Source organism: Rosa rugosa, chromosome 2 (genome assembly GCF_958449725.1).
Source record: "Rosa rugosa chromosome 2, drRosRugo1.1, whole genome shotgun sequence".
Lineage (NCBI taxonomy): Eukaryota > Viridiplantae > Streptophyta > Magnoliopsida > Rosales > Rosaceae > Rosa > Rosa rugosa.
Window position 1 is genome coordinate 1749937 of NC_084821.1, and position 12651 is coordinate 1762587.

The 12651-nt window shown below is 39.1% G+C and overlaps 3 protein-coding genes across 3 annotated transcripts; all 3 read right to left on the bottom strand.

Moving 5' to 3' along the window:
* Positions 1-2346: 2346 nt before the first annotated feature.
* On the bottom strand, positions 2347-3116 carry LOC133734085 (dirigent protein 22-like). Its single transcript, XM_062161736.1, has one exon. It carries the CDS (start codon positions 3111-3113, stop codon positions 2523-2525), a length of 591 nt encoding a protein of 196 aa, XP_062017720.1. The 5' UTR covers positions 3114-3116; the 3' UTR covers positions 2347-2522.
* A 1005-nt stretch (positions 3117-4121) lies between these two features.
* Positions 4122-4724, bottom strand: LOC133727984 (DNA damage-repair/toleration protein DRT102-like). Its single transcript, XM_062155411.1, has one exon. It carries the CDS (start codon positions 4722-4724, stop codon positions 4122-4124), a length of 603 nt encoding a protein of 200 aa, XP_062011395.1.
* Positions 4725-11446: 6722 nt separating this feature from the next.
* LOC133733138 (dirigent protein 22-like) lies at positions 11447-12329 on the bottom strand. Its single transcript, XM_062160743.1, has one exon. The coding sequence runs from the start codon at positions 12266-12268 to the stop codon at positions 11636-11638; it is 633 nt and encodes a 210-aa protein (XP_062016727.1). The 5' UTR covers positions 12269-12329; the 3' UTR covers positions 11447-11635.
* Between the last annotated feature and the right edge of the window lie 322 nt (positions 12330-12651).

Below are 12651 nucleotides of genomic sequence, written 5' to 3' on the forward strand. Positions count from 1 at the left end.
AATACAATTCAACACACCACACCTTTCATCTTCTCTTCTGTCTCTCTTTCTTGTTCATTCGCCACCATCTTTTCTTCTTTTTCTTTTGGGTTTTTATTATAGGTGGGTCTGAACTTTTTCGGACCGAACAGAATGGTACCTGGACTTTCAAAGTGATCAAATAGATGACTGGACTTTCAAACCACATCAATAAGGTGCTTTCGTCTATTTTCCGTTATCCCTCCGTTAAGTGCATGGATAAATCAGACATTTCACTCAAATTGACCACTAAAATGACTGTCATAACCTCATCTGACTTCAAACCTATGTCTTTACTGTGAGTGTTAAACAACACTATGAGTAGCTATATTTTCTATAGTTAGGGGTTGATTTTAGCCCTATACATGATGTAATCTTTGATATTGGCCCTTATCTAATATGTTTCTAGAATTTTGAATGTTTATTGATTCATTGTTTAATCATTGATTAATCTTGTATGTTTGTTAGCGATGTGCAATATTAGTGAGCATGCTAGGTTATATTGCTCTGATTGTATGTTTGATCATCCAAGTCAATATGCATTCTAGATCTAGTAGCGAATGAATGACTGGAGCCTCATTCTTATGAATCAACATCTAGGTAAATTAGAACAACATCAAAATTGCCTAGCTTTACTCAAAATATTTTTGTGCTTAATGACTTTTGATATGTGAACTGTGAGAAAACATCATTCTAGGTTTCATGCTAAAAGCTAGTTACGATGTACACATCATACACTTAACATATATACAAATTATGAAATGTTAATAAATAGGTTAAGTATAACACATCCATTGGCTTAATCTGAGTAAAGACATTTAATTGAAAAGAAACATGACAATAAACATATCTTAGAGGAAAGTATTGTATTTTGGAGCGAAGTGGTTCTTAACTGTCTTATTCTTATTAATTTTCAAAACCAAAAACAAAACCCCAAATATACTTTCTTTTCGTTTAACTTTCATTTCTGTCCACTGTTTTACATAATTTATTTAGTACAGAAAAACATCCGAATGTTAAATTACACTACTCAAAAAAAAGAAAAAGTTAAACGCGCCGCACGCTTCTAGTAAAGCTTGAGGGAGTGATGCTCCGTCCGGCGGCGCGTTCTTCGGGCATTAAGCCTGTGAGGGTTCATAGACCACTAGCGGGACAATGAGACTCATTAAGTTAGAAAGAGGCTGAAGCGGAACACAATGGGAGCCGGAGTGGCCCTGGCTCTCCTCCAAATTTTTTTTTATTTATCCTCTATCTTCAGTCACCCCCCCCCCCCCCCCAAAAGTCATTTTTTGTAAACATATTATCATTCTTTTCTCTCTCTCTCTCTCATTATTTTTAATAATATTAAATTCCTTGAATACATGCAACTTGACAACTATTTGACTTGTCTCATGCTTAATTCTTAATATTTATTTAATTAACTAAAAAGTAAAAAACATGAGGTATAGCAAAAGTCTTTAATTTACTTCTTCCAAGTATTTAATCATCTAAAGGTTACTACATCACTACATCTATTTCCACAGTAATTCATAGGAGAACCTATATATAGTTTTTAAAGACTCACCTCTCGAATCTCAAGAACCCCAGTTTTATTGTAAGAGGTAAAGAAAATTTCTTGAAAGATATGTATAAACCATTGAACATATATCGATTTCATTTTGATGTTTCTGTGCAATAGAACATACATGTAATGTTTTTTTTTTCTTTTTAAATGATGTATTTTTTGTATAATTATAATTAGTTTCTTGAGTTTTATTGATGTTCACTTGTTGTTTGCTACGATTATATTTTTTACTTATGTTTCATGATAATTGATAAACTGAAGCTATAATAAGTTTTTTGGATAAATCATAAGTGTTTGACAATTAGCTAAGAAGAATTGTAAACAGAAAATTTAAAACCGCCAACCTCCGGTAATCTTATAATTTTTCGGCCCCTTCAAAGACAACTTTCTAGTTCCGCCACTGGAAAGAGGAATAAGGTTTTATGAAATTTTACGATTACAAACTTTGGAGGATTCAAACTCGTGTTACTTTGTAGTTGTACATTGATGATGCAGCAATGGTTGGATATTATTCTAAACATATTATATATTTATAGAGAGGAACTAAAATAGTAGAAGTTGTTAATGATGCTCTGATGGCTACGAATCTGACTTTATAATTAAGTTGTTTTCAAGAAATGTATTAATTCTCCGCATGACAATAGTGTATTGTTCCTTCGCCAGTACTACTTATCTGTTCACCAAATATCACATATCATAGCAAGTCAAGTCACGACTGATGAGTTCCAACAACGAAACATGCATAAACAAACCCCTGCTTAGTGCTCCAACGTACATTTAATACCAGATTACCAAATATGTCAATACGTTCCAATAATCAATCAAAACCTCTGAATTATTATTAGAACGACAACATTACGTACATTTCTCGAACAAATACTTATTAGCAAATGATGAAACAGCTAGTAGCTAAGCAAAAGCTAGCACTAATCGATCAGTTTCAATAATGCAAGACATAGATATTGTACTCCACTATAGCATCATCACTTTTTGATGCATTAAACGACTGAGTGGTTGCTAGAGCATAACCCCTAGCATACCTGAAAAGTCCACTTCCTCCTATCACAGACAGCTCCCTCACTTTGTTCAAGATCGAATTCCTCCCCATCAGGGTTATGGTGCTACCGTTATACTTTCCCTGAACAAAAGCAAAGTTCTCAGCCATCAACAGGCTAATGTCTTCTTGTGAAGCAGATCCATAAAACCCTTGAGCCCTTCCCAGAAGTTTCGAGCTCGGTTCGGGGCCTTGGGTTAGAGCGTTGTCGAACATTCTTATTAGGCCGAACCGTGTTTGGGAGGAGTTGGAGGGTGGTTGCACTATTGTTACGGCAGAGGGATTAGGACCATCAACAACGTCGTGCCAATACAAGCGAAAATGGGTGAGCTTTTCTTTCTTTAAACCGAAAAGCTCGGGGTCCATGGATTTCACAAACTCATGATCTTCCGCAGAAACTAAGATCATGGAAAAGGAAGACAGGAGGGAAGCGATTATGAGCAGGTGGAAAGCTAAGGTGGGAAGGATTCTAGCCATGGTTGGCACAGTACTATGAATTTCAAACCTTCTGTCTTTGTGAATATATATAAAGATAAGGAACAATTAATGCCCGACCTACTGTGTTGACTAGTCTAATGACAACTATTTCATACTATAAAACCTTGCCTAAACGTCATTCTCTTTATTTGAAGAATTAAGAGTAATGCTATTATACTAGGTTTTGAATAAGAACCAAGTGGTGGTGCATTTTGAATAAGCCAGGGTATACTTTAATACTATTATCATTTAGTGACCATAAGTCGAAAACGTTTTGTCCCTTCGTGTAGAAAACAACATTAAAGTGAGAGCAATATAATTAAAGAAATGATTAAATTCAGTTTAGTCCCTTGAACTTTAGGGCTAAAATCAGTTTGGTCCCTCTTTCTGAAAAGCGATCTCGATGGTCCCTATACTCTCAAATGACATCACCCGAGTCCAAAATTTGAGTTTGACTCCAAAAGTGACGTCAGCTGCTGACTTGGAGCAGACATAGGGCCCCACTTTTCAGTATTTGACCCTTCAAGAAGGGTAAAACGGACATTCTGCCTTTGAACCTTCTTCTTCAACTTCAATTAGATCAAAACTAGGATCTAATGTGTTAGCCTCCTCCTCCTTTTTCAATTCAATCCCCAGACCCGATCGTCCACCTAATCCAGATCCTCCCCTACACCTTCCTCCGACCACCTCGCCTCCGTTTTTCTTCTAATCACACTCCTCTCTTTTCTCTACACCTGCAATTTCACCGCCCCACTCCAAACCCTCCTCGACCTCATCAACTTCCAACAAAATCCCATACCCATGATATCAAACTGAGCTCAACCTAGACAAAATCCAATTTTCCAAACTACTCCCAATCACATACACAGATTTGAGATTCAATCCAAAACCCTAAAACAAGAATTGAAGCAAATAGGAATGAGGGAGGGAGGAGAACACCTATTTGCAGAGAGCGGGGGCCATCTTATTTGTGAGAGTATATAATTCATAGACATAATCACCAGTCACTCACTTACCCCCATTCTCCAATTTCTTGATCAATAGCCTTGTTCGCAGCCTTGAGATCTTCATCAAATAACATATCCCATTTCCCATCCCACTTGATAAAGAACTCAGTATCTTCATTGAATGACCCGAAATTATATCAATCGGATTCAAATTTCGATTCTTCACCAAACAGCAGATGGAACAAGAGCTCTCCTTCAAATCAGAATCAGCTCCAATTTCCGGCCAAGGTTTCGACTTCGACGCAGGACTGGGCACTTTGAAGGGAGCGTTGAGCCACGTGTCGACGATCTCGATGGCGGATTCCGGCTCCGTGGACATGCCGGAGACAGGAGGACGTTGGAGCTGGGCGTCGAGGGCGTCGGATGGGGAGAGACACGCGGCCGCGCAGACTTCGGGGAACTTGTTGGCTAAGGTCGCAATGCCGACGCCGGTGCTGCATGCGATAAGTCCGCGAGTTTTGGTGTTGGCGGCGAGGAGGAGACGCAACGGTGATGGAGTAGTAGGAGGAAGTGCCAAGGTCCTCGACGTCGATGTTGAGCGAGCCACTGCTGGGATTTGATTTTGATTTTTAATTTCTAGGATGTGAATTTTGGTTGAGTTCATGGTGGAGGTGAAGAGAGAGAGAGATGAGCTCTTGGGTTTTGGGGCTTTGATTAGGGTTTGGGATTGGGATTTGAAGATGGAAATTGGGTCGGAGAGATGGATTGAGAAGAAGAAGAAGAGGAAGAGAGATGAGGAAAAGAGTATGGGGTCAAAGGCTGAGTCAAATGTAATAAGGGGTAGTTTGGACATTTCATCCAAATTAGGGTTAAATACTGAAAAGTGGGGCCCTATGTCCGCTCCAAGTCAGCAGCTAGCGTCACTTTTGGAGTCAAACTCAAATTTTGGACTCGGGTGATGTCATTTGAGAGTATAGGGACCATCGAGATCGCTTTTCAGAAAGAGGGACCAAACTGATTTTAGCCCTAAAGTTCAAGGGACTAAACTGAATTTAATCCTTAAAGAAAATTGACATGACTTGATGCAAAAGAGAAAAATTGGAATTAGAACTTTTGCACCACTTATTTCTAGTAAACTGTAGGCCACATACACAACATATCATACCAACAAGTAACCAAATAAGAGATAGTAACCAAATAAGAGATATATGTGGTTTTACACAAATTTTGTTGCAATTTTTCTATTCTTGCATATAGTTGACTAGACTTTAATTTCCAAGTCATGTTCTAATCTTTTCTCAAAAAAAGGATAAATTCATGTTCTGGTGGCCACTCCCTGAAATAAATGAACTGCCACGAAGCATTCTCTGAATGGTGCAAGAACTTGACAAGGCTGGATCTCTAGATAGAACAAGAAGGCAGAAGACAGGAAAATAATTTGAGTTTGGTGGAGCTAGGGTTGACTCACCCACCATTTGATATCACAGATGGCATATCCCGATGGCTACTCCATTAACAAAAACATCCATTACCATTACCAATTAATCCCCGACCTACTGTGTTGACTAGTCTAATGACAACTATTTCATACTATAAAACCTTGCCTATACGTCATTCTCTTTATTTGAAGAATTAAGAGTAATGCTATTATATACCAAAATAAATTCCACGCTAAGTTTTGAATAAGAACCAATTGGTGATGCATTTTGAATAAGCCATGGTATGCTTTAATACTATTATCATTTAGTGACCATAAGTCGAAAACGTTTTGTCCTTTCGTGTAGAAAACAACATTAAAGTGAGAGCAATGTAACTAAAGAAATTTGACATGACTTGATGCAAAAGAGAAAAATTGGAATTAGAACTTTTGCACCACTTATTTCTAGTAAACTTTAGGCTACACATATCGTACCAACAAGTAACCAAATAAGAGATATATGTGGTTTTACACAAATTTTGTTGCAATTTTTCTATTCTTGCATATAGTTGACTAGACTTTTCCAAGTCATGTTCTAATCTTTTCCCTAAAATAAATGAATTGCCACGAAGCATTCTCTGAATGGTGCAAGAACTTGACAAGGCTGGATTTCTAGATAGAACAAGAAGGCCGAAGACAAGAAAATAATTTGAGTTTGGTGGAGCTAGGGTTGACTCACCCACCATTACCATTTGACTCTGATATCACAGATGGCATATCCCGATAGCTACTCCATTACCAAAAACAAAATCGACCGAAGTGTTTACTAAAAATCAACTTGGAGGGAATATGTGAAAATTATTGTATATAGGAAATGGACAGCAATGTGGTTTTCTCAAATGAATTAAGTAATCTGCTTAGTTCCTTCTGTGACTTTGTCCAACTTGTTGAGTAGTTGCTTTTTATTAATATGGGTTGCTAATCATTAGCAATTGGAAGCTATAAAATGAGCTTCTACATTTGCTTGGAATTGCATTTCCATAAACTTTGACTTTAATGCCAGCAACATCAAGACATGATTGATAAATTATGTAATTTTAGTAGTGAAAATAGGGAGGAAATCTTTTGTCCCAAATTTCCTGTATTCTTTTCTGTCCCTCCATTAATCAGTTGACACATGTACTTCCACTCCACCTCACCTGACGGACATCCCATTCTGTTATCTTGTAAATAAATTTTCTTTTATTTTAAATAAAATGCAATACAGCCCAATTCCATAGCTCTCAGATCTCTCATCCAATGGTCATATCGTCATGGTACAATATGACTACATGAGCGATCAAGTTCTCACTAAGTATGGAAAATTAACTTATGGTTTCCGTGAGAGGGTCATATGTGAATCTCTCTATTGGGCTGATCTGCATATCATACTAGCTTGAAGCCTTGAAATGCATATCCAGATCTTGATACTGAGCATGAACCCAAAATTTGATACCCAGAACCTGCGCGAGACCCAGAACTTAATACCCAGATCAAAATTATCTTACTCATAAACCCAGTTCTTACTCATAAACTTTGATCAAAATGATCCTACTCATGAACCTTATTACAATAAGATTACTCATGGACCCAATCACAATAAGATCAAAATGACCCACATGGGCAAAATTCAGAAAAGAAAATTCAATTCCAAAAAGGAAGATTGGAACCTGTGGGTGGCAAAGTTGGATATTGAAACCAACCAAAATCTCGAAGATAGACCCAATTGCAGAAAATTAAATCCTAAACAAGATTAGCAATCCAACGTTGACCACATCGAATTCAAACCAAAATCTACTTCTCTTGCATGCATTCGACATGGAGAAGACGGGTCTGAAGTTTGAGAGTTGAGACGTGATGCAACAGAGTTAAATGACTTGGTAATTTTCATTATTTTTAATTACATTTTTATTTTTTAAATTATAGGTTAACAGAGTTAATGACTTTCAGATGAGTTGGAAAGGAAGTACAGATGTCAACTGATTAATGGAGGGACAAGAATGGGAACAGGAAATTTGTGACAGAAGATTTCCTCCCGTGAAAATATACTAGTTACAAGAAAAATAATTTCTACAAAGTCCGAAGCATAAGAGGTCTTGATTTTTTTAGTAGTGTAAGGGCCACTTTTGGTCGGGGTTATACGGCAGTGAAATCACTATGACCGAGCTTAAAATCTACCCCTTTCGTCTGAGTTAGCGAAGACTAGGCCCAGTAAACTTCGAAGGACCTGAGAATCCTAGGATGCTTGCTGTTGTGTTCTTCCCGGCAGCTCCTTGTATATGCACAGTAGAGAATTGAACATTCCAAAAGGGGCTTCGCAAGATGCGTGTGGTGTGGGAGCTTGAAAAGTATGAGTTTCAGAAGAAGAGGTCCCAACAGTGTTGTATACTGGTTGAGGTTTGTGAGATAAGGGGGTTTGGACATAAGGTAAGTTTGAAAGGATGGAAAACTATGGATAGATGTGGGAGAGAGGAAGCATGGGAGAAGAGTGCTAGAGAGCTTGCTAGCACACTCCGTTCTAATCCCTTTCTTGGTTAATACCACAGCTATTTATATGCAATTCCAGTAGCTAAAGGAATCTCGGTGGAAGGTCTCTACTGCTGGGTAAAGAGATGGCTTGGGTTAAATGCATGTACTATATTTTGTAATGCCTCTTGGTCTGTCAGGTTTTGTCTAAAGAAGATTATGGAATAGGTTTGGCAGATCTTCTGCCGTGATTTAGGAAAAATATGTGATGCCCCGGAAATTTGTATTTATTTTCCGAGGATTTTCCGAAATTTAATTTATGGTTATTGGACGGTTTTGTGGCTCGTGGATGGAGCGGAAGTGTTTCGGGCGAATAATTAAGTGAAGAATATGGTTTTAGGGGGGTTGCAAGGGTTGACTTTTTATTCGTTGGGATTCTCCGAAAACTTCCTTCACGAAAGTTATGGCCATTGGAAGGAATTTCCATTTTGGTATAAATAGAAGTTTCCCAAGTTGGAAACTTACTATTTTCATTATTTCCATTTCTGGAAAACTCACTTCCTCTCTCTTCTCTCTCGGCTGCACCTTCAGAAACAAAATAATCCGGCCGACCCGACCCGGGTTTTCCGGCGAACTGCGGCGGTCTCCGGCGACGAAACTTTCCAGATAGGATCGTCTCCTCCGTCTGGTCGTCCCTCTGGTGTCCTCTAGCGCCAATTCTCCTCCACGGCGGCGCTGCAAGGCGGCGCAGTTGAGTGTTTTCGGACCCGATCGGTTCTCCGATCTCCGAGGTCGGCGGGGCTTCAAGTTGAGCTTGGGGAGCTCAGAGAAGCCTCCTTGATCGATCCTTGGTGGTTGTTTGGATTGATTCACGTAAAACTTGGTTCAACTCAGATTGGATTACTGTTCACGACTTGTGAGGTAGTTTCCGACCCTTTATGCTTTTTTTCTGACTTCGAGCTAGTTATGAAAATTCACAAGCATGCTTAGATGAAGAACTTTGTTGGGAGTTTTGTGAAATATTGAGTTTTGGCCGGCGGCGGTGCGCCACTGCCTGTGGCGGCGTTCCGGCGGTGTTCCGGCCATGTATGGGGCTGTTTTTGGTATTATATGTCTTCTACTCGTCGATACGAGCGTTTTGATATATAATACGCATATTTTGGAGTTCGTATGAAATTGTTATGATTTTTACGGTTTCATACCGGTTGATTTATTCGATCCGTGAGGATTCGAGCGTCCGATCGACTTGTGGTTTGGTCATATCAATCATGGACGTATTCCGGAGACTTTGGGAGGTCTCGGATGTGGTTTCGCCTCGATTGGCGCCACTTTGGGGATTTTAGTTCAAAACAGGGGTTTCAGACTTAAATCGTTTGTGAATTGTTACTAAGTGGAAACCGTATGTGATTAGGTACTTGACGAAGTATTTTGGATGGTTGTTTTGTGAATTGGCTGCTTTGTTCTTTATTGAAGACGCAGCGGGAGTTTCGAGGTGAGTAATCTCACAAGGTTCATTAATGAACGGAATACCTTTATTTTGAAAGTTATTTAGTAACTGCAAACTATAGTTGGTATTAGTAGGCATTCCTGAGCGGGTGACTACGTATATATATATATATATATATATTTACGTGAAATATATATGTTTTGGTGGTTTCTGGATTGAGGAAAACAATAGGCATGAATGATGCGTTTTATTGTTTTGGATTGTGGCTTTTGGAAAACAAATGGTTTGGAATTGTTGATTCGATTTGTTTTGAAAAGTGTTGAGATTTGTGTATGAAAACAATATGCATGAAATGATGCTTTTTATTGTTTTGTGGCTTTTGGGAAAACAATGATTATGGAAATGTTGATTTCGATTGTTTTCAAAAGCGTTGAGATTTGTGTAATTATTTTGAGTCTAGTGCGACTGCTTAATGATTTGCTCCAAGGGACTGTGCGGCCCGAGGAACGAAGGTCTATGACCTTGGGCAGAATATCAGGTAATCACGTCTTTGGCCGGACGAGTGGTTACGTTTCAGTTAGAGCTCTAGTCTGTCTGCCATATAGGTAATTCATGGGGTAACGGGAATTGGTTATTGATAACTCATGACATTACGTGTTTTTAGGGAACAAAGTGTGAGTTGCTTCCTTATTAACGGTTTTTAAGGGGACAAGGTGCAAGTTGTTTTCCTTATTAACGATTTGGTACGATTGATAGAAATCAAGGTGTGAGTTGCTTTCTATGTTATATTCGATAGAAACCAAGGAGTGTGTTGCTTTCTATGTTTCGTTTTAAAAGAAACCAAGGTGTAAGTTGCTTTCTTTTATTTCGATTTGAATGGGAATTAAAGTGTGAGTTGTTCTCCTTTATTTCGTGTTTTAAGGATCAAAGCGTGATTTGGTTTCTCGATTGAAACGTGTTGGCTTTTATCCCGTGATTTGGTGTGAGTTGTTTTGAGTTACTCATACGGGCTTGCAAAAGCTTACCGGGTTTGTTGTGTGACAACCCGGTGCACTATTCAAACGGTGTAAGGGTTAATCCTGCAGGTCAGGGTAATCGTGGCTGAAGCTGAGGTAGCTTGTTGGCAGCAGAACTGGTAGGAAGTAAATTTGATTGGTTTTGCCATTGTTATGACTTCCGCTATGTAGTAAACTCTGAGGAGCTTTTAAGCTTATGTAATATATGACTCTGTGGGCGGGTCAGTATTGACATAGTGGGTTCAAGGCATCAATACATATGTAGTTTAAAGGGAAAAAGTTTCCAGGGGCTTGGTATTGATGGTTAAACGATCACTCATATGTAATTATGGGATTATATATCGATTTTTATTTGTGTTAAAAATCAGGGGAGTGACAAAATATGCTGCTATGACTGAGTCCCCATTGTTACACATGTAAGAGTAAAATTCAGTGCTGTGTAAAATAATGCTACATTTGAGAGGAAATCACTGTTTGTGTAAAAAGCTGCATGGTTGTTTGGTTTGAAAGAGAGTTGTTATTATGATAAATAAGGCTTGTCAATTTGGGATATCTCTTCTTCATTTGCCCGTATTAAGAGTTAGGCCGTTGGGCATGAATTTTGATCCCAAGTTCAAAATTATCAACGAGCCTAAAACTAATAACAGGCTTCATGCAATTCCGTTACCTTCCACACCACACCCATTCTTGTAAGCCCCAAGTGTGTGAATGTGGCTTGGGTCCACGTGCGTGGCGTGATGGTTACGCGTCCAATTCGCCTCGAAATATGAATTGGGCTTAAAGCATAAATTGGGCTTGTTAGCTGGATTTTTGGGTGTCAACAAGTAGTATAATTTTTATTTTAAATAAATAAGAGGTTAGGCAATATTAATTTTTCAGAGTAGATAATGTAGAGAGTAAGTCTCACCTCAATTCTGAAAGCTTGGATTTAACAATTTAAAAACTCACAAGATTAGATTTACTCCGATAGAATTCTTATGAAAGAATCCTTGACAATAGAATTGAAGATAGTGAAAATGCGTCTGATTGTTATAATAGTTATGCCGTGACTTGTAAAAAGATGGTAAAAGCAACTACCCACTAAACTTCAAAGTAGACAGAGGTGAGTAGCTGACATAATTATTAATTAGAAAGTAGGTATGACCTCAAAAGAGAGTACAAGGAAGAAAACAACCAAGAAAAAAGAATCATCAATAATGGAGCACATAGGCATTGTACTCAACGATGGCATCTCCGGTGCTCGCAGTGAATGTATGAGTTCTTGCTTCAACATAACCTCTTGCAAACCTGAAAAGCCCACTTCCTCCGATCACCGGCATCTCCCTCACCTTGTTGAACACTGGGTTCCTCCCCAGCACGGTTATGGTGCTCCCGTTGTACTTGCCCTGAATAAAATGAAAGTTCATTGCCATCAACAGCCCGACCTCCTGTTGTGAAGCTGATGCGTAGAACCCTTGAGCCCACCCCAGTAGCTTCGAGCTCAGCTCCGGCTTTTCGGTGAGGGGATCGTCGATCATACTCACGAATCCGAAGAGCGTTGATGAGTTAACGGGTGATTTCACCACTCCAATTGAGCTTGGGTTTTTGCCGCTCACAATGTCATGCCAGTACAACTTGAAGTGGCTGAGCTTTTCTTTCTTGAGCCCCAAGAGATCGCGGTCCATGGCTGTCACGAAATCGTGATCATCTTCTCCCTGGACCAGAATTAGGGCAAAGGAAGAAAGAAGGGAGAGAACTATGAACTGTGTAGCAACGATGGGAGGTAATCGAGGTATTCTGGCCATTGTTGGAACTTTTTCCAATTGAGAGGGTTGTGTCCACATATATAGTGAAATGATTGAGTAGAGTCATACAGCTTGACCTCAACATTCTGGCCACCAACTACGGACTAGGAATGGCAATGGGGAGGGTAGGGTTAGGGGATTAAATTATCATCCCCATACCCGACTTCATTCTCCATCCCCTTACCCGCCCCAATCCCCATAATAAGATACCGGGGATTCCCCGTCCCCGTCCCCATTGGGGATTAGGTCCCCGTACCCGCTCCAATCTCCGTTAACAATATTACTAATTTATTATATAAAAATTTATGCAAATAATTATGGATTGTAAAATATGAAGTTAAAATCAAGGGTTAATTACAGTTTACCCCCCTGAGGTTTGGGGGTGTCATCATTTCACCCCCCAAACTCTCAATTTCACTTTT